This window comes from Spermophilus citellus (assembly GCF_964194105.1).
Source record: "Spermophilus citellus genome assembly, chromosome: 4".
Classification (NCBI taxonomy): Eukaryota; Metazoa; Chordata; class Mammalia; order Rodentia; family Sciuridae; genus Spermophilus; species Spermophilus citellus.
This window is the reverse complement of record NC_138185.1, coordinates 22,496,021-22,514,934: the sequence shown is the minus strand read 5'-3', so window position 1 is coordinate 22,514,934 and position 18,914 is coordinate 22,496,021. Positions and strand designations below refer to the sequence as shown.

At 38.9% G+C, this 18,914-nt stretch overlaps 3 protein-coding genes across 12 annotated transcripts in view; 2 read left to right on the top strand and 1 right to left on the bottom strand.

Annotated features, from left to right (window-relative positions):
- Positions 1-3,508, top strand: part of PHF20 (PHD finger protein 20) — a 124,445-nt gene extending 120,937 nt beyond the window's left edge. For all 6 annotated transcript variants that reach the window (XM_081291101.1, XM_081291103.1, XM_081291102.1 and 3 more), the window contains one exon: positions 991-3,508. In XM_081291101.1, the coding sequence (XP_081147227.1) occupies positions 991-1,133 (143 nt within the window). In that variant the 3' untranslated portion in view covers positions 1,134-3,508. The remainder of the gene's footprint in view (positions 1-990) is intronic.
- A 1,055-nt stretch (positions 3,509-4,563) lies between these two features.
- SCAND1 (SCAN domain containing 1) lies at positions 4,564-5,452 on the bottom strand. The gene is made up of 2 exons (XM_081291132.1): positions 5,350-5,452; positions 4,564-5,246 (listed from the first exon to the last, which is right to left on the bottom strand). The coding sequence occupies exon 2, from the start codon at positions 5,189-5,191 to the stop codon at positions 4,664-4,666; it is 528 nt and encodes a 175-aa protein (XP_081147258.1). The 5' UTR covers positions 5,192-5,246; positions 5,350-5,452; the 3' UTR covers positions 4,564-4,663.
- Positions 5,453-5,485: 33 nt separating this feature from the next.
- CNBD2 (cyclic nucleotide binding domain containing 2) overlaps positions 5,486-18,914 on the top strand; it is a 62,350-nt gene continuing 48,921 nt past the window's right edge. For 3 of the 5 annotated variants that reach the window (XM_081291112.1, XM_081291110.1, XM_081291107.1), the window contains exons 1-3: positions 5,486-5,639; positions 7,391-7,444; positions 18,156-18,293. In XM_081291112.1, the coding sequence (XP_081147238.1) occupies positions 18,174-18,293 (120 nt within the window). In that variant the 5' untranslated portion in view covers positions 5,486-5,639; positions 7,391-7,444; positions 18,156-18,173. The remainder of the gene's footprint in view (positions 5,640-7,390; positions 7,445-18,155; positions 18,294-18,914) is intronic. The other 2 variants (XM_081291111.1, XM_081291108.1) reach the window with 2 other exon arrangements.

Below are 18,914 nucleotides of genomic sequence, written 5' to 3'. Positions count from 1 at the left end.
CTTGTCTCGTAAGAAAAATAGCTTTTTAGATGTTGAACCAATTATTAAGTATATTAGAACCTAGATATCTTATATTAAATACTTAAAGGCAGAAAATAAGAGTATTTTATGCAACCAATAACTATGTGTCAATCAAGAATTAATACGAGGGCTGGGTTGTGGCTCAGAGGTAAAGTGTTTGCCTAGCATGCATGAGGTACTGGGTTCGATTCTCAGCACCACATACAAATAAATAAAATAAAGATCCATTAACAACTAAAAATAATAAAAAAAAGAATTAATACAAAGCAAATCAGAATTGATGGTGATAAAAACTGACCTTTTCAAATCCCTGTAAATTTTTTTGGTACTGGTTATTAAACCCAGGGGCACTTAACCACTGAGCCACATCCCCAGCCCTTATTTTTTTTGCTCAGAGCTGGCTTTGAACATGTGATCCTTGTGCCTCAGCTTCTGAAGTAGCTGAGATTATAGGTATGTGCCACCATGCCTGGCAGATTTTCACCTTTCTTGACAGGAGGCTAAAATACCAGGATATTTACAACACTGGAAAACTTTAGAAAGAGTGGGCAGTGACACTAGGAAAAGTGGGTCCTTTAAAGCCTTCTATACTCTGCACTAACACAATAGCCAGTAGCAATGTGTGGCCATTTAGTTAAAATTGAATAAAATTTAAAATTCAGCTTTTCAGTTGTACCAGCCTCGTTTCAAGTGCTTAGTAGCAACAAAACAATAGCTAGTGGCTACTGTTTTGGATAGTAGAAACATAGATCACTTTCATTGTCAAAGAGTTCTTTTGGACTATGCTGCTGTAAAGCACTTGAGCTCTGGCCCAGGAGTAATGCTTTGTGGGGCAGGTGTTGAAGCAACATTGGCTGAAATGGCCCTCTTCCCTGTCCTCCTGAGATAAGGAGCTGAAACTCTTGCTGAGGTTCTTGAAAATCAAGTGTTGGGGGCTCACTGGGTTTCATCTCTCTCTTCTGCCAACAGTGCTGGAGAGCTGGCTAGACTACACTGGGGAATTGGAGCCCCCAGAGCCGCTGGCCAGGCTTCCACAGCTCAAGCATTGCATCAAGCAACTGCTGACAGACCTGGGCAAGGTGCAGCAGATCGCCCTCTGCTGCTCAACATGAAATTGGGCAACCAAGACTAATGGGGACACAATCGGGGCACCTGCAGGAGGAGCTTCGCATATTTAAATAAATAAATCTAGCATGCTGAATGCACGTGACACCAACTAACTTCAGGGATCTGGCCAGGAGTGTGAAGATATTGGACAAAGAGGCCATTTTGGCTGCTGGAGGGCAGGGCACTCTGATCTGGAAGCCTACCAAGAAAGTAGCAAATAGACTCTTGGGATTCCCTTCTGTGCACATCATTGAATGAAGAGAGTCTTTTTGCACAAACTTCACTTGAAATCGTGCCACTGATGATAAATGGAATGAGAGCCAAAAAAGTTTGTTGGAAACAGTTGTAGATTCAATTTGCAGTTTATTTAATTGACTTTTCTGTCAGGTTGGGGCACATGCCAAACCTTTTGATTTCTGCCTGGCATGTTTAGGCAGCAGGTATCATTTTCATTTTCCAGCTTCATGGGAATGTTGGGACTTGACTACGCTGCGGAAGTTGGGAAGGAGCAGAGGACTCAACTGCCCTGCTTTCTCCTTAGGATTCTTCACTTTTCTCACCACATCTCTTGCATGACTTTATGGTACCAGGGACAAGTTTTATATGTTTCATCCCAGAGTTGGCTGGGTTTTGGCTTTTCATAGAGGCCATACAGCTGAAGGAACTAGAATCTTGATGTAAAAGAATCTAGGAGGAATTCCAAACTGAAGCAGGCAGGGTCTAGAACCCAAAGGACAGCATTTTCTATCCACTTCTTAATATTAAGACAGCTTCCTAGTTCTATTTAAGGTTTAAAAAAAAGTTTCCCAAAATGTCAAACTCTTCCACTGTAAAGATTTGTTACAAAGAATATGGTTTGGGGAATTACTTTATTTTGTATTGTGGTCAACAAACTTCAGATTCTCTATGTGCCACTTTTCTCCTTCCCTGAAAAAGGTATGTTCAATAGTTGGCATTTTCAGAATTGTTAATATACTTTAACACTTTAAATTTCCTGTTTATATTACTCTGTGAGATCAAGGTGATTATGCTGCTTAAGGTCCAAGTTTCATCTATTTGTACCTTTTGAAACAATATTTGTGTTACTTTTGCAGATTACAGTTCCACATGTAATTGCTGTATTTTGTTTTGTTTTTATTGGGCAAAGTTAAAACATTCCTTGCTTTGAGGAATGACCTGATTCACTGATTTTCTTATCACTAAATATAAAAATCAAAGCACAGCTGTCCATTAACACAATTATGGGTTTATGAATCTGTAATGTTATATGCTGCAAATATTTACTATGTAAACGTATAAGCCAATATCTCAATAGCAATGACAGTATCTCCAGCAATTGTTGGAATGGTTGGGCTTTAAGACACAGGTCATTGTCTTCGTAAATTCAGTCCTCTGGACCTAAGATGTTTCAAGGAATGCCCTATCTAGCGATTTATCCATCATTTGATATAAAATAAATTATAGGACAAGTTGACCTGTGTAACTGATCCATGTGGCTGTAACATCTGTAAGGAAGCTGACACAATTCCTCTACAAGAGGCTATTTCACACTGCATTGGTGTTTCTGGTGTGGGAAGAAATGGCTCAGTGTTGTGTGGCATCTGTGTTCTGGATTATTTATCAGACAGCTGCATTTTAAGATTTGTGTAATGTTTATCTGAAAAGGGAAGAAACAGGATGATTTTCTATAGCCATAACTGTGGGGCTATATCAATTGTTGTATTATTACTGATTTTTCTGAAACTACATTTGAGTATCACAATTGGGGAAGCTGTAAGAGTCAATTTAATGTCTTGTTCAAAGATGGAAGCTGAAACTGAATTATCCTAATTTTGTCAAGTGGCCATTACTGGACTTATCATTTAGGTTTTATAAAATAATCCCGTTTCACTCATTGTGACTTTTGTTCTTAGGGAAGCAGGGAAGACTTCCCAAAGTTCTGATAACCTCAGTGTGCTTCCCTAATTTAAAGCCATGTTGAGGGGCTCCATTCCCAATTCCTGGGTCAAGGTGAATTAACCCCAAGTTGGAGCACTGGAAACTGTTAATTGCAAACATTGCTGATTACCATTTAGAAATATGTGCACTACCTAAATTTTGTCTATTGAGAAAAGCTATCCACCTATAAAAAACTGCCTTGACAAAAACAGTTCTGGTTTGACTAATCATTTTGCTTAATTGATGAGTTTATACAAGGTGGATTCTCAATGAGCCAACATTGCACTGTGGATACATATCTATGTTTACGCGCTAGTAGAACAGAAGGCGCTGTATATAGAAATGTTGCTTTGAAGCAATATTTGCAAAAACATGCAAACTTCTGTATCTGTATTTGGAAAAAAATAAAACAGGTTCTTGTTGCTGTTTCAGTCACATATTACTGAATTACAAAGTTCTTTTTCTTACTTTTTAATATGTATTATTTAATCTTCTGTAACTTTTTTTCTTCTTTGCAGTACTGGGGATTGAATCCAAGGGTGCTTTACCACTGAGCTACATCCCCAGCTTTTTTGAGACAGATTCTCTACCCTGCTGAGGGTCTAAATTGCCAAGTCTGGCCCTGAATTTGTGATCCTTCCTCCCCAGGCTCCCAAGTTACTAGGATTACAGGCCGTGCCCTGCTTGTAACCGTTACCTTTTAAAGGAAGCCTGCTTTTATCTTTTAAACACATCTATGTTTTGCAGGAGGCAAACCCAGACTCTGCCAAGAAATCCTAAGAATATACAAATGCTTATTTTTATACAAGATCTCATTAAGTTCCTGAGGTTGGCTTTGAACGTGCCATCTTCCTGCCTCAACCTCTCCTGAGTTGCTGGGATTAGGGGCCTAAATTTTGACAAGGAAGTCAAGCAGTTTTAATAAGCAAGTCCAGTGGCATAAACCCTGGCTCACAAAACAGACCTAGTCTCTCTGTAAGGGCAAGCAGTAAATAAAACATTTGACATGAAAATAGCCAAATAACTTGGGAAACTTATGCTCAAAATGCAGGTGGAGCAAGTTGGTAGCTGTATAGGTACAGAGGTAGCCATTGAAGTGAGCATTTAATATTCAGCTATTTTGCCTTCAGAATCCCACAGCCATGAAGTATCCCTATCTATCTTTTCAGGTAGGAAACAAAACTCAGGTTCTAGCCATTAACAGGCAGAGAAGGAATGGAACTGCTGAAATCTTCATCAAACAGCCTTCCACTAAACAAAGGAAACCCAAGAGGGTTCTTGGGAGTCCAGAAGAAAAACTTAACAGATGAGGTGGAGGAATGGTCCAGGTCTAGCCAACATTTAAGGATCTCACAATAGGCAACGAAAGCCCAGGGAACAGCAAAGGCTTTATTCTCGTGGGCTTCCTTTCTCTAACAGCAGAAAGGAGGTAGGAAATAAACTCAGTGAAATAAACCCAACGAAGGACGAACAAAATAGACACACTAAGGCCACGGGAGCTGTCAAAACTCGTTTTTCATTAACATGGGGTGGGGTGCCAGGCTCTGACCCCCTACCCATCATGGCCCCAGTCTAAGAAAGTGCTCAGCCTCGCCGTTCAGCCGGTGATGCGCACGTCCGCGCGGCGCCGGAGCCGCCGGGCCCGCGCTGCCTCAGGTAGAATGGCCAGTAGCTGCTCCTGCACCAGCATCTCCACCATCTGCTCCTTTGTGCGGATGTCGGGCCGCAGCCACTGGCGAGAGAGCTCCCGCAGCTGCCGGAACGCCTCCCGGGGGCCAGCCGCGTCCTGGTAGCGGAATTGCCGGAAACGCTGGCGGAACGTCTCGGGGCCGGGCCGGGAGCCACTCGGACCTGTAGGAAAGTGCGGGGCAGCTTCGGCTTGAGGCGCAGAACCCGGGGGTGTGGGCCCCAGAGGCAGCTCGGGGGCCGCGAAGGCCGCCGCGGGGGCCACAGGATTCACTTCAGGGATCGCGGCGTTGGCGCTGGCGGGCTCAGGGGCAGGCGGAGACGACTCTGAAATCCAGGATCCCGCAGAGTTGGGCTCAGGGTCGGTTCCCTCTTGCAGCTCGGGCGGTGCAGCTGCTGGGCTCCCGGTGGCTGCTAAGCTCGGCTCGGTCGCCGCCATGACTTCGGCTCCCGGCGTCACTCTTTGTCCGGCAACTGTGGGCTCAGCACTGCGTCTGCGTGAGGTTGGGGTGAGGGAGATGTTTCTCGCTAAGAGCGGAGCCCGCACCACCCTTGCTAGAGGCGGACTCGAGACCCACCGAAGCTCGCCGAGCTTACCTGCACCGGCGAAGCAGCTGGAGCGACCGGAAGTGGGAGTCTCCTCTAGTTTCTCTATGATCAGGTCATCGCGAGAGCACCCGGAAGCCGAAGTCTGGCTTCCGCAAGCAACGCCCCCTAGCGTTGTGCAGTCACGTCAGGAGGTCACTGAGAACGTATTGCGGCTGTCAAATCTCAGCATGCAGGGAATCTCGCTGGGTGGTAGCACCCCCTGACTTCCATCGGTGTCGAAGCATGAGTTGGAATGCGAGCCGAAAAAGGCGCCGAAGGGGGAGTCCAGAAGAGAAGAGGTAGACTTCAAGTTCCGGTGTCTCGGCCGAAAAACTAATACACTCTCGCTGTCCTAGGAAAATTTAAATTACAAATGTGACTTACAGTATAATGTTGTTGATCTGCTCTGGGATGAAGTGTTCAAGTCAGGCTGGCTTGGAATTTCCTTTGCAAGAGTTCTTTCCCTGACGGCCCCTGGCAGTGATGGTACCTACCTCAGAATTGTTGGGAGAATTAAATAAAGCCCTTGGAAAGATAGAGCTTTAAAAATGTTTGCTGTGCAGGGGCTGGGGCTCAGTGGTAGAGCGCTTGCCTAGCATGTGTGAGACACTGGGTTCGGTTCTCAGCACCGCATATAAATAAATAAAAATAAAGATCCATTGGTATTATATATACATATATATAATTGAATTATATATATACTTGAATTATATATATATAACACACACACACACACACACACACACACACACATATATATATATATATAAATATAAAAGTTTGCTGCTGTTTTCATTAGGCAATTGCTTATCATTTCTTATTTGCGAAATAAGAAATATGGCGTGAATTTAAAAGATGCAGGTAATAGTGTATAGCGTTGACAGCCCTTCCATAAATGTTATTATGTTCTGTTTGACAGATGATTCATAAACAGGTTTTGTATCTACATTTCACAGAAAGAGAAACCGAGGTCCAGAACGGGATGCCTACCCCATATGACCCTTGCTGTGCCTTTGAGCTCTGTGGAGGATGAATGGGCATATTTAACAATGATCAACACACAGTTGGCCCTTATGCCAAACTTGCCCTTCCTGTAGGATGTCTCCCTTGCATGGGTAGAAGTAAATCCAGTGGATTAGATTTCAAACCCTTGAAAGTCATCACAATGGATCTTTCATGGTATTTAGCTGCTGCCATTAGATCTTGGGAGATTTCTACCTTTTTTTTTTTTTCTTTTTGATAAAGTAGAAGAGCTGACCACTGTATACAAAGGGGTATAGTGAACGGGAGCAAAATTTTGTGCAAACTACAAGCTAGATGGAGTGGTTAGGACCTAGAGAAGGGGTGAGATGAGGTTGGAAGGTTGGTGGGAGGGTAAGTCATAAAGGTCATAGAGTTATATATTTAAAATTTAAACCTGTCCCATTGGAAAAGAGAGTGAAATTTTATGGTATTTGGGATCATGAATCATGGAACGAATCATGAAATGTCACATCTCTAGTCCATTTCTTCCATCCTTATTGGAATCATGGAATATTAGAGGTAGAAGAGGGATCTTAGAGATCTGTTAGAAAATGGACTGTTAGAATGGAAGACTGTTAGAAATTGAATTGAAAAATCCAGTTCAGTTGTCTTAAACCTTTATAGGTTGCTCAGAATAAAAAATATATATATATATATACATAATACCTTTTCCTAGGACAGAGATACAGTTATGTGCTTCTGCACATAATTTCAAGTAATTTACTTATACCCTAGAATTTACCCAGAAGCCCAAGGTTAAATTTAAAATACATATTTATAGGTGGGTGCCTAATCCCAGCAGCTTGGGAGGCTGAGGCAGGAGGATCTCAAGTTCAAAGCCTCAGCAACTTAGTGAGGCCTTAATTAACTCAGCAAGACCCTGTCTCTAAAATATTAAAAAAAGGGCTGGGGATGTATCTCAGTAGTTGAGTGCCCCTGGGGTCAATCATTTCTATCAAAAAAAAAAAAAAAAACCAAACAGGCAAAAAACCCAACATATTTATATATGTTCTATTCCATTTTGCAGATTAAGAAATCAGCATGCCAAAAGGTGAAGAATTGGTACAAAATCAAATGTCTAGTAAGTAAATTCAAAACAGTAATTTTTTTACTTCTGTTCCAATGCTTTTTTCATATCCTCTTTTTCAGTTGTTGATGGTCCTTTATTTTACTTATTTATTAGTTTGTGGTGCTGAGAATCGAACCCAGTGCCTCACATATGCTAAGCACTCTACCACAGAGCTACAACCCCAGCCCTATTATATTCTTTTTATTATCATTAGATTGAGAGCTCACTTCAGAAGGTTTCATAAATAATTGATCTTATATAACTTAGCTTCTGATACAAGGCCAGACATCCAGTAAACCCTTAGTAACTATTGATTTAAAAAGAAAAGAGGATGGGCTGGGATTGTAGCTCGGTGGTAGAGCACTCGCTTAGCACTTATGGGGCCCTGGGTTTGATCCTCAGCACCATAAAAATAAATAAATAAAATAAAGGTATTGTGTCCAACCAAAATAAATAAATAAAAAGAAAAGAGGACATGGGCTGGGGTTGTACCACAGTGGTAGAGTGCTTGCGTAGTACATGTAAGGCACTGGGTTCAATCCTCAGCATACATATAAATAAATAAAATAAGGGTATTGTGTTCATCTACAACTAAAAAATATTAAAAAAAAAGAGGACAACAACATGGATTGCAGACCATCTCTGGAAGGAAGAGTTCTAACATGATTCTTAGACTCTGAAAGAGATTTTAGTGTCTTGATGAAATACTAGTGCTGGGAGTTGTGTAAAAGAAGCCTGAATATTTTTATAAAAATCTTTTATTTTGAAGTAATTGTAGATTTATAGAAAGTAGCAAAAATAAAGCACAGAGTGGTCTCTTGTACTACTCACCCAGTTTTCCCTTATAGTAACATCTTATATAATTAGAGTACAATAGACCTTATTATTATGATTGCTCAGTTTTGCAAGTACTTGTTTGTGTATGTGTATATATGTTTATGAATATAGGTCTGTGTTCTGTGTAATTTTATCATATATTCATGCGACTATTAACCACAATCAGTATTAGAACTATTTGATCACCACAAAGATCATTCATGCTATCTCTTTATAATTGTACCTGGTTTTCTCCTTTCCCCTCATTCCTAACCACAGACAATCACTAGTCTATTCTCCATCTGTATAATTTTGTCATCCAGAAAAATTCTCTGAAAGATTCATCCAGGTTGTTGAATGCAACAATAATATATTCTTTTATTGCTGAGTAGTAATCCATGGTATGGATATATCAAGGTTTTTTTAGCCATTCACCTGTTGGAGGACAGTTGGATTATTTCCAATTTAGAGATATTACAAATAAAGCTGCTGTGAATTATTTTATTATTTATTACTTTATTCATTGTTGTATTTATATGTGGTGCCTGCAGGTGATTACAACTAAACAAGATAGCTCTGCATAGTCAGTGAATAAAGGAACTAGTACAGGCTCTGGCAGAGAGTATTCATTTAGTAAATTTTAAAAATGGTAATAGTTATTAAGAGATAACACTTACTTGAATGTATAAGTTTTTTTTTATGTGTGATATTTTTAAAAACTGACGGGCAGCTGGATGTGAAGCTCAGTGGTACAGTATGCTTAGCATACACAGGCTTTGGGTTCAATCCTCAGCACCAAAAATGCTCAAGTAAAATTTTGAAATTCATAGGCATTGCATTTATTAGCCATTCTTAAGCATCTCTATGTGATACTTTATTTATTGACAAGAAATTAAGGTCTAAAAATATTAGTTAACTTTCCCAGGTTCAGCCAGCGTTTTAGGATTGGAATTCAGCTGGTTGACTCTAGATCTAATAGGAAGCCATGAAAGGAGTTGAAACAGGGAAGGGGTGATTTATTATAGGAGACCAACTCTGGATAAAGAATACTGCTTTATTGTTGACTATTTAGGTTATTTCTTACTTTTTCATAAATAAGATAATATGACAGTCATCTAGTATTTGAAGATCTTTCTGTATCTTGGATTACAAATATTATTGCTATCAAATTTATTTGGTTTCTGATTTTGAAAACAAGGGTTCTAATAGCACGAGTTTGATGAGTAATGCATATCCATGTTCCCTTAAACTGTAGTCCTGAAAGAGGACTGAATTTTTTTTTTTTGCTATATATTGCCACATTTTTAGAGTTGTATTTTATTCATAGATCCTTACGAATGAACAAAATAAAGTTCAGAGAGTGCAAGTACTAGTTAGGCTAGAACCAGGGTCCATCGATGAATAAGAGCTGTTCTGTTTCCTTTTTGGCATTGATATTGTCATGTTTTTGAAAGCCATTCTATAGATGGTTAGTGGTATCTCATTGTGGCTTTAATTTGAATTTTCTCAATAACTTAATGATAATAAGCACATATGCTTATCTGCCATCACTGTGTGTTCTTTGGCAAAATGTTTGTTCCTTCTACATTTTTATTGTTGTGATATCTTATTGGTGAGAATTTTCTTTTAACTTATCCTAATTCTGTTTTTTAAAAAAATTGTAAAATATACATAACATTCAAAATTATCATTTTAACTTTTTTTCCCCCTCCAGTACTGGGGATTGAACTCAGTATTATTGAGCTATATTCTCAGATCTTTTTTATGTTTTATTTTGAGACATGTTCTTGCTAAGTTGCATTGCCAAGGCTGGCATGGCACTTGCAATTCTCCTGCCTCAGCTTCCCAAGTTTCTGGGATTACAGGTATGTACAGCTGTGCCCAGCTCTATTCTAACCATTCTTAAATATGCAGTTCACTGGCATAAAGTACATTCACTTTATAGTACAACCATATGACCATCCATCTCCAACTTTTTCTTTTCTTTTTTTTTTTTTTTGGTACTGGGGATTGAACTCAGGGGCACTTGGCCATTGAGCCACATCCCCAGTCCTATTTTATATTTTATTTCACTGAGTTGCTTAGTGCCTCACTGTTACTGAGGCTGGCTTTGAACTCGTGATCCTCCTGCCTCAGCCTCTTGAGCTGCTGGGATTACAGGCATGCACCACTGTGCCCGGCCAGAATTTTTTTTCATAATCCCAAACTGAAAATCTATGCCCATTAAAGAGTAATACTCCATTTCCCCCTCCTATTATTCCCCGGTAACCACTGTTCTACTTTCTGATATTTTGAATTTGATATTCTTTGTTCCTTATGTAAGTGGAATAATATATTTGCTCTTTTGTATCTGGCTTATTTCACTTAGCATAATATTTACAAGGTTCATCCATTTTGAATCATTATCAGAATTTTATTCATTTTTTTTAAATACCTTTATTTTATTTTTATGTGGTGCTAAGGATCGAACCCAGAGCCACACACATGCAAAGCAAGTGCTCTACCGCTGAGCCACAACCCTACCCCCCAGAATTTTATTCATTTTTAAGGCTAAAATTTATATATATATATATATATGTATATATATATATATAATGTATTCTTTTGAATTTTGCAGATTGCAGTGTCAAGATATCAAAATATGGGGCTGCAGTTGTAGCTCAGGGGTAGAATGCTTGCCTTGCATGTGTGAAGCACTGGGTTTGATCCTCAGCGCTACATAAAAATTTAAAAAAGGGTATTGTGTCCATCTATAACTAAAGAAAATATTTTAAAAAATGTTGAGCAAGCTTTGAAAAAAAAGATGTCAAAATATGAATAATTAGTCCAAAAAAAATTAGTGTTTCCATTTTATTTATTCATTCACCTGTTGTGGTCACTTTGATATTTCCCTGTTATGGATAATACTGCCTTGAATATTGTTGTATAGCTATTTGTTTGAGACCCTGTTTTTCAGTTAATTTGGGTGTATCTCCAGAGGTGGAATTACTAATTACATATAGTAATTCTATATTTAACCTTCTGAGGAACCACCATACACAGTGGCTCCACCATTTTACATTCTCATCATCAATATGGGAAGTTTCTTGTTTTTCGATATCCTTGCCAAGAGTCATTACTTTGCATTATTTTTTTAATGTGAGTTATTCAGTATAAAATTTTAAGGTATGTTACCAACGGACAAGAAATTCAGATTTTCAACAGGTAATACAAAATTAGTAATACTATGATTTCATTTATATATACCACATAAAAATACCTCATTCCAGGGGGCCAGTGGGGATCATGGGGAAGGGAAAATATGGTTCAGATATAAAGACCCCAGTATGTTCTGTTCTTTTTTTTTTTTTTTTTAAGTTTAAGAAGCTTGCCCTGGTTTTTATTGCTGATTTCATTTTGATAATTTATTTTATCAAATATGTTTGATCCTGGGGTAAAGATGTTTTGATGAACTGGCGCTAACAATCTAGCTAGACTATCTTTATAATTAATGCAGTTATTAATAATTCCCATGCTAGGTAAACTGCCGCACTCTGGCTGGGCACAATTCATGAGCCACTTGTCAAGCAGAAACGAACAGAACACACACACACACACACACACACATACACACACACACACACACACACACACACACTGCACCACACAGCTCTTCAGGAATTCCCTCAGAGCCCAACTGCCACCACCGGCTTCAGTGGAGCCTCTCAACCCCCCACTCCTCCTGCTCTTGAGGCCGATTGGCTGGGTCGTGTGGGCGGAGCCAAAAGAGTCCCCCAGTCAGCCGCTCTGTGGTCTGAAAGGGCGGGGAAACAGCCCAATGAGCATCACTGCAGAGGAGCCAATCAGCTGGCAGCTAGAAGTTTGGTGGGGCCTTGGTGAGCCAGTCAGCTGGAAGTTTGCTGGGACCCCTTCGGCTGTGGCTCTCAACAGTAAACCAGTGTAAATGTAAGGGCTTAGATACTTTTCCTTTGTTTTCTTTTCACTCTGTTGCAAATCTCTAGTTCCTTTTTTTTCTTTTTAATTGAACTTTGTTTGGTTGTCAATGGACCTTCTATCTATTTATTTATTCATTTGGTTGGTTTTTTGTTTGTATGCATGAAGTACTGAGGATCGATCCCAGGGCATCACTCACGCCAGGCAAGCACTCTACCACTGAGCAACAACAATTCCAGTCCAGTTCCCTTTTTTAAGAAATATTTATTTTTGGGCTGGGGATGTGGCTCAGCGGTGGCGCGCTCGCCTGGCATGTGTGCAGCCCGGGTTCGATCCTCAGCACCACATACCAACAAAGATATTGTGTCCGCCGAGAACTAAAAATAAATAAATAAATATTAAATATTCTCTCTCTCTCTCTCTCTCTCTCTCTCTCTCTCTTAAAAAAAATATTTATTTTTTAGTTGTAGGTGGACACAATACCTTTATTTTATTTTTATGTGTTGCTGAGGACCAAATCCAGAGCCTCACGTGTGCTAGGTGAGCACTCTACCACTGAGCCACAACCCCAGCCCCTGGTTCCTATTTTTTATTCCTTAAATTTGCATATAATATGCTGGGTTGTAGCTCAGTAGTAGAGCACTTGCCTGGCATGTGTGAGTACTAAGTTTGATTCTCAGCACCACATATACATAAATAAATAAAATAAAGGTTGACAACTAAAAAAAAAAGATTATAGTACAAAATTCAAAAATCAAATAAGGGTAATTGTTATACTTTGCTTCTTTCCACACAATCTCCATTATTATTGTTAGTTCCATATATATATATATATATTTTTTTTTTTTTTCCTTTTGTTTGTTTTTGTACCAGGGATTGAACTCCAGGGGAGTTTATCCACTGAGTCACATCCCAAGCTTTTAAGTCTAGGTCTCTCTAAATTGCTGAGGCAAGCCTTGAACTTGCCATCCTCCTGCCTCAGCCTCCCAAGGTGCTGGGATTTAGGCATGCTTCACCATGCCCAGTTTCTTTTATATTTTTAAATATGTGTATACATCTGTTTCTTAGTATAGCAGTTTTGGATGATATCTTAAGACTTAGAGCTATGAAAATTAAAGAATCAAAGAATCCATATTCTTTTTTTTTTTTTTTTTTTTTTTTTGGTACCAGGGATTGAACTCAGGGGTGCTTAACTACTGAACCACATCCCAGTTCTTTTAAATATTTTATGTAGAGACAGAGTCTTGATGAGTTGCTTAGGGCCTCACTAAGTTGCTGAGGCTGACTTTGAACTTGTGTTCCTCCTGCCTTGCCTCCCAAGCTGCTGGGATTACAGGCACCACCATGCCTGGCTAAGAATCCATATTTTTATATCACCTCTCTCCTGTACTTGTTAGCTATATTATTTCTTGGCTCTTTTTTAAAAAATATTTTTTAATTGTAGATGAACATAATACTTTTATTTTATTTATTTTTATGTGGTGTTGAGGCTCAAACCCAGTGCCTAGCACATACAGACAAGTGCTCTACCACTGAGCCACAATTGCAGTCCCTCTTGGCTCTTTTTTAATCTTTCCAACTCCTTTACTTGCTCTTTCAATCCTGTCTTCTGTTTTCAACCAGACCAGCAGCATCCTTTTTGATGTTTCTGAAATGATCTTGACTTCTGAGATGCTTTGGGTTTTTTTTTTAAATTTTATTTATTTTTTTATTAGTTGTTCAAGACAATTCAATGATCTTGACGTATCATATATTTGATTCAAATAGGGTATGAATTGTCATTTTCCCGTGTGTACAGATGCTTTGTTTTTTAAAATACTTGTTTCCCAAACTCTGCCAGTGCCATCTCCTCCATTTTTAAAAATTTTTATTCTTTATAATATTTTTTAAAATATTTATTTTTTTTAGTTGTACCCAGTACCTTTATTTTGTTTATGTATTTTTACGTGGTGCTGAGGATTGAGCCCAGGGCCTCACACTTGCTAGGCAAGCACTCTACCGCTGAGCCACAACTCCAGCCCTATTCTTTGTAATATCATGTCCTTGCTTTGATCTCATTCTAAAATGTCCTGAGCCCTTTAAGTTCTTTTTTGTTAATGATTATCATCTATTTCATGTTAATTTTCGTCTTTTTATTGATGTTTTTCATCTGTCATTTGTTTTTCTTATTCCCTGCCTACCCCTCCCACAATTTTTTGTAATATGTATACATAGATTTGGTGCTATTTCTTTTTGTTATAATTCCTTTTGATAAAATTATTACAGAATCTTAGGTGTGAAAATACTACAGAGAGGTCTCTGGTATTCTTCACCCAGTTTGCCTCCAAAATAATATCTTACATGACTATAGTATAATATCAAAACTAGGAAATTGACATAGGTACAATCCACAGACCTTATTTTTCTAAGCCCTCAGTTTTACATGCATTTGTTTGTGTGAATATATATGTGAATGTATAGGCCTATTATATAACTCTTCTTTAGATGCATGCTAGGCAATTGGTATACCACGGAGCAACACCCCCAGAACCTGGGTCTTTCTTCCAGTTGTCTTCACTGCATTATGTATCCTTCTGTTTCTCCCTTGGTTGGCCAGGGTGTGAGTAGCAGATAAACCAGCTAAATAGGAATGGCAGATCTGGTGATATTTGAAATCAGTTTTCCACTGAGGATCCTGTTGCAAAAGCAAACTGAGGTTCTGTAATCAATTGCCATCTTTAATCTAGAAGAAAAAAAATACTTTTCCCCCGTCTTCTTTATTTTTAGAAGAACCCTAGAGTCTTTTCTATCACCAAGGCCCTTCAACATTTTTTGTTTGTTCATTTTTTTATTTTTTAAACATTTATTTTTTAGTTGTAGTTGGGTACAATATCCTTATTTTATTTCTTTATTTTTATGTGGTGATGAGGATTGAACCCAGGGCTCTGCACATGCTAGGTGAGTGCTGTACCACTGAGCCACAATCCTAGCCTCTATTTATTTTTTTTGATACCAGGGATTGACCCAGAGGTGCTTAACTACTGAGCCACACCCCCCTTTAAATAAATTTTTATTTTGGAACAGGGTCATGCTAAACTGCTTTGGGCCTTGCTAAATTGATGAGGCTGACTTTGAACTTGCAATCCTCCTGCCTCAGTATCCTTAGCCACCAAAATTACAGGCATGAGCCACCGCACCTGTCTCCTTCAACATTTGATCCTCATTAAGTTGAGGGCTTCCATTTTGCTGAGTTGGCCAGATTATCCTGATTTAACAAGACTTCAGGGACAATACCATGCACCCATTCTTCAGGGTCTAGCAAGTTCTTAGTCTCAGAGTGATCCCAAGGCTAAAGTGGATGTTTCTACCTCTAGCCCAGAAACCTGCTTTTCTTTAAGATGGCTCCAAGACTCTTGCAGTCATTTAGCCACTTTGAATCCTAGTGTCCTTGAGCATGAAGTTGGGATTAAGCTCACTCACTACCTTGTGGTATTTGTGAGGATTAATTGACATGAGTATTTTATAATAAAAGATTCACAGATTCAGTGCCTTTCCATTGTCCCCTCCTCCTTCCAGAATCTCATTATGACATCAGTAGATTCTGAGAATGAGGCTTCCAGCTGTTGTGGCAGGGTATAAGGAGAGGAAGAAACTCTTTCCATGCCACTGAGGGAAGTTGTTTGTTTCTAGTGTAATTGGATCCTTGGGGGAAGATTAGTCATATTATCCTTGAATGCATTGTATCATTTGCCAACTCAAGAACCATGAAGAGACGTAAGGTGTCTCATTACTGGCAACTCCTGAAGGAGGAACTGGTAAGGAGGATCAAGGGTTCTTGAGGGAATTCCTGAGAGGGAGATTAAACAAACAGGCATTTTGGGGAACAGGCAGGTAGGAGGGACCTTGGATGAGTGGTGGCCACCCTGTACCTTTTGGAGTCACAGCGTGGCACAAAGGAATGTGTTCCAGAAGGAGCTCAGAAGGACTAAATTCTGACCACTGCCCTATAGCCTCCTACCTTCTGGACACTGGGCAAGCACCAGGCCACACTCTGAGTCTTAGAGTCCTGTTCTGTACCCAGTCTTTAGAGGCAGAGAGAATAAGACAGGGTAGCAAGGTAAAATAATAGAGTAAGCTGTGGACTTGGGTTTAGAACTCCATTATCTATTAGTCATGGCAAGTTCCTCCGTTTGCTGTGCCTTTGTTTTCTCCTCTATAAAAGGGCACTGATAATATTAGGACCTATTGTATAAATTTACTGTTGAGGATTAAGTGAGTTAATACATATTAGAATAATGCCTGACATTACTAAATTATACTAAATAAATGTTAATCACATTAATAAATTACCTTTCCCCATATTTCCTTTAGATATCTAGTTTTTTAATGAGATAGAATACTACAGTTGCAGGAAAAGCCCTTCTATTTCTCTTCACTGGTAATCACTTTCCTGAGTTTGGTGCTATCATTCCTGTTTACATTTTTGTTATTGTATATGTATATATCCATAAAAACATATAGTGTACATAGGACACTTTTTTTAAAAGGACACCTTAAATGACATCATAGTTCACTCCCCCCCCCATTCAAAATGATTTCAGCTTTATTTACATTGATAAACACAGTCTAGTGTTATGTTCAATCCTGTGACTGTCCCTTAATGTGTCAGTCCCTTCCTCTACTGATGGACATTTAACTTATTTTCAGCCATTCACTTAACAAACAGTGCTGCCATGAGTATTCTCCTGGCTCTCTCCTTGTGCGCATGTGAGTTTCTCTAAGTATGTATATAAAGTGTATAATTTCTTTTTTTTTTAATATTTATTTTTTAGTTTTCAGCAGACACAACATCTTTGTTTGTATGTGGTGCTGAGGATCGAACCCGGGCTGCACGCATGCCAGGCGAGCGTACTACCTCTTGAGCCACATCCCCAGCCCTAAAGTGTATAATTTCTTGATGGTAAATTACACATATCCTCAACCTTATAAAATGTTGCCACATTGCTCTACAACATTGTCATACCATGTTTCCCATTTTTGCAATATGTGTAAAATAGTATCTTCTTATTATTTTTTTTAAAGAGAGAGGGGGAGAGAGAGAGAGAGAGAGAGGAGAGAGAGAGGAGAGAGAATTTTAATATTTTATTTTTTAGTTATCGGCTGACACAACATCTTTGTATGTGGTGCTGAGGATCGAACCCGGGCCGCACGCATGCCAGGCGAGCGCGCTACCGCTGAGCCACATCTCCAGCCCAGTATCTTATTATTTTAATTTACATTTCCTTTATTTCTAGTGATATTAAAAATCTTTTCATAATTTATAGTTGATTAGAATTTTCCTTTGAATTACTCATTCATAGTTTTTGCTCATTTGTTACTGGATTATTTATATTTTTTGTATGATTGTGTATTTAAAAAAATTCTACGTAGTTATCCTTTCAGTTATATGTAGGGCAAATATATTCTTTCAATCTGCAGTTTGTCTTTTCACTTTGTTTATGATGTGCTTATTAATAGAAGTTAGTAAACAGAAGTTTTTAATTTAATTTTTGCATTTTTTAATGAAAAGGTTTAAATGTAAACTTGAAAAAAATGTGTAATGATTATATATTAGAACTCTCAATCAACATTTTGCCATGTTGGCTTTTTTGTGTTACCCCCCACCCCATGCTGTCTGCAGTTACTTGTGCCCTTTATTTTCTGGATAAAAGTGAAAGACTTCACATTTAGGTAGTAGTATGTTAGTGAGTGTTTATAATGCTGATTTCTAGAGTGAAGAATGCCCTTATTTGTAATAGTTGCCAATTTCTGTGGCATTAATACTCTCACTGTGGCTAGTTTCAAGCTACCAACATAATTTCAACAGGCAACCATTTCTTCAGCACATCATAGCATTTAATCCTGTTAAATTTCATCTTGTTCAGTGCCATCCAGCCTTCTTTTGACTGTTGATAACAGATGATCTCCATTGATCTTGTTCGCTTTGTTTCTACAGGGGCTGTACCAACTTACCATGGACATCATAATGATGATCCGAGTGTGTAAAATGTTCCGCCAAGGACTCAAGGGATTCCGAGAATATCAAATCATTGAGGTCCCTCACAGAAAGCATCCTCTCTTCTCCTTCTGGGATGTAAGCATCTGGCTTAGTAGGATTGTTAGGATTTAAGGAGGTCTAATATATAGCACCCCATTTCCCAGCCCATGCTCAGAATCAGCTGAGAGAAAAGACAAAGGACAAAGCAGATATGAGATCCAGCAATCAGTTTTTATTATTAATGACAGACTTATATTGGAGAAGGTGGGACTTCTATCATCAAGCAAGAGAATTAGCCTTTCATGCCTTGTGGCAGGCAATGCTGAATGAGGCAGGATTCCAGTGCAATGTGTTTAACAGAATGTGAATTCAGAAGAAAGAAAAAGGAAATGATCACACCAAGATTCTCCTTCCAAACTTACCAAGGAATTCGTCCTTCCTTTTCCATAGGTATATTAACAGTGTTCTACTAATACCCATCTTTGCATATAGAAAGAAACATAGAAGTGAGGAAGACATGGTCTGATTCCAAACATGATCATAGGAGCCAAAAAGAATCTAGGAGCCACAACAGAGCCAGGGTTTTCTGAATACCACAGATTATATACCATCTTTACTTTCTTTCCTATCGTCCCAAAAGGGAACATTTTCAGGGCCATGTTCATTGTGGTGACCCTGCTTTTAGACTTTCTAGAAGTTCCCACTTAAAAGTATTTT

Bases quoted from the DNA above. Each gene is read 5' to 3' on its own strand.
- SCAND1 (XM_081291132.1), bottom strand. From the start codon at position 5,191: ATGGCGGCGACCGAGCCGAGCTTAGCAGCCACCGGGAGCCCAGCAGCT.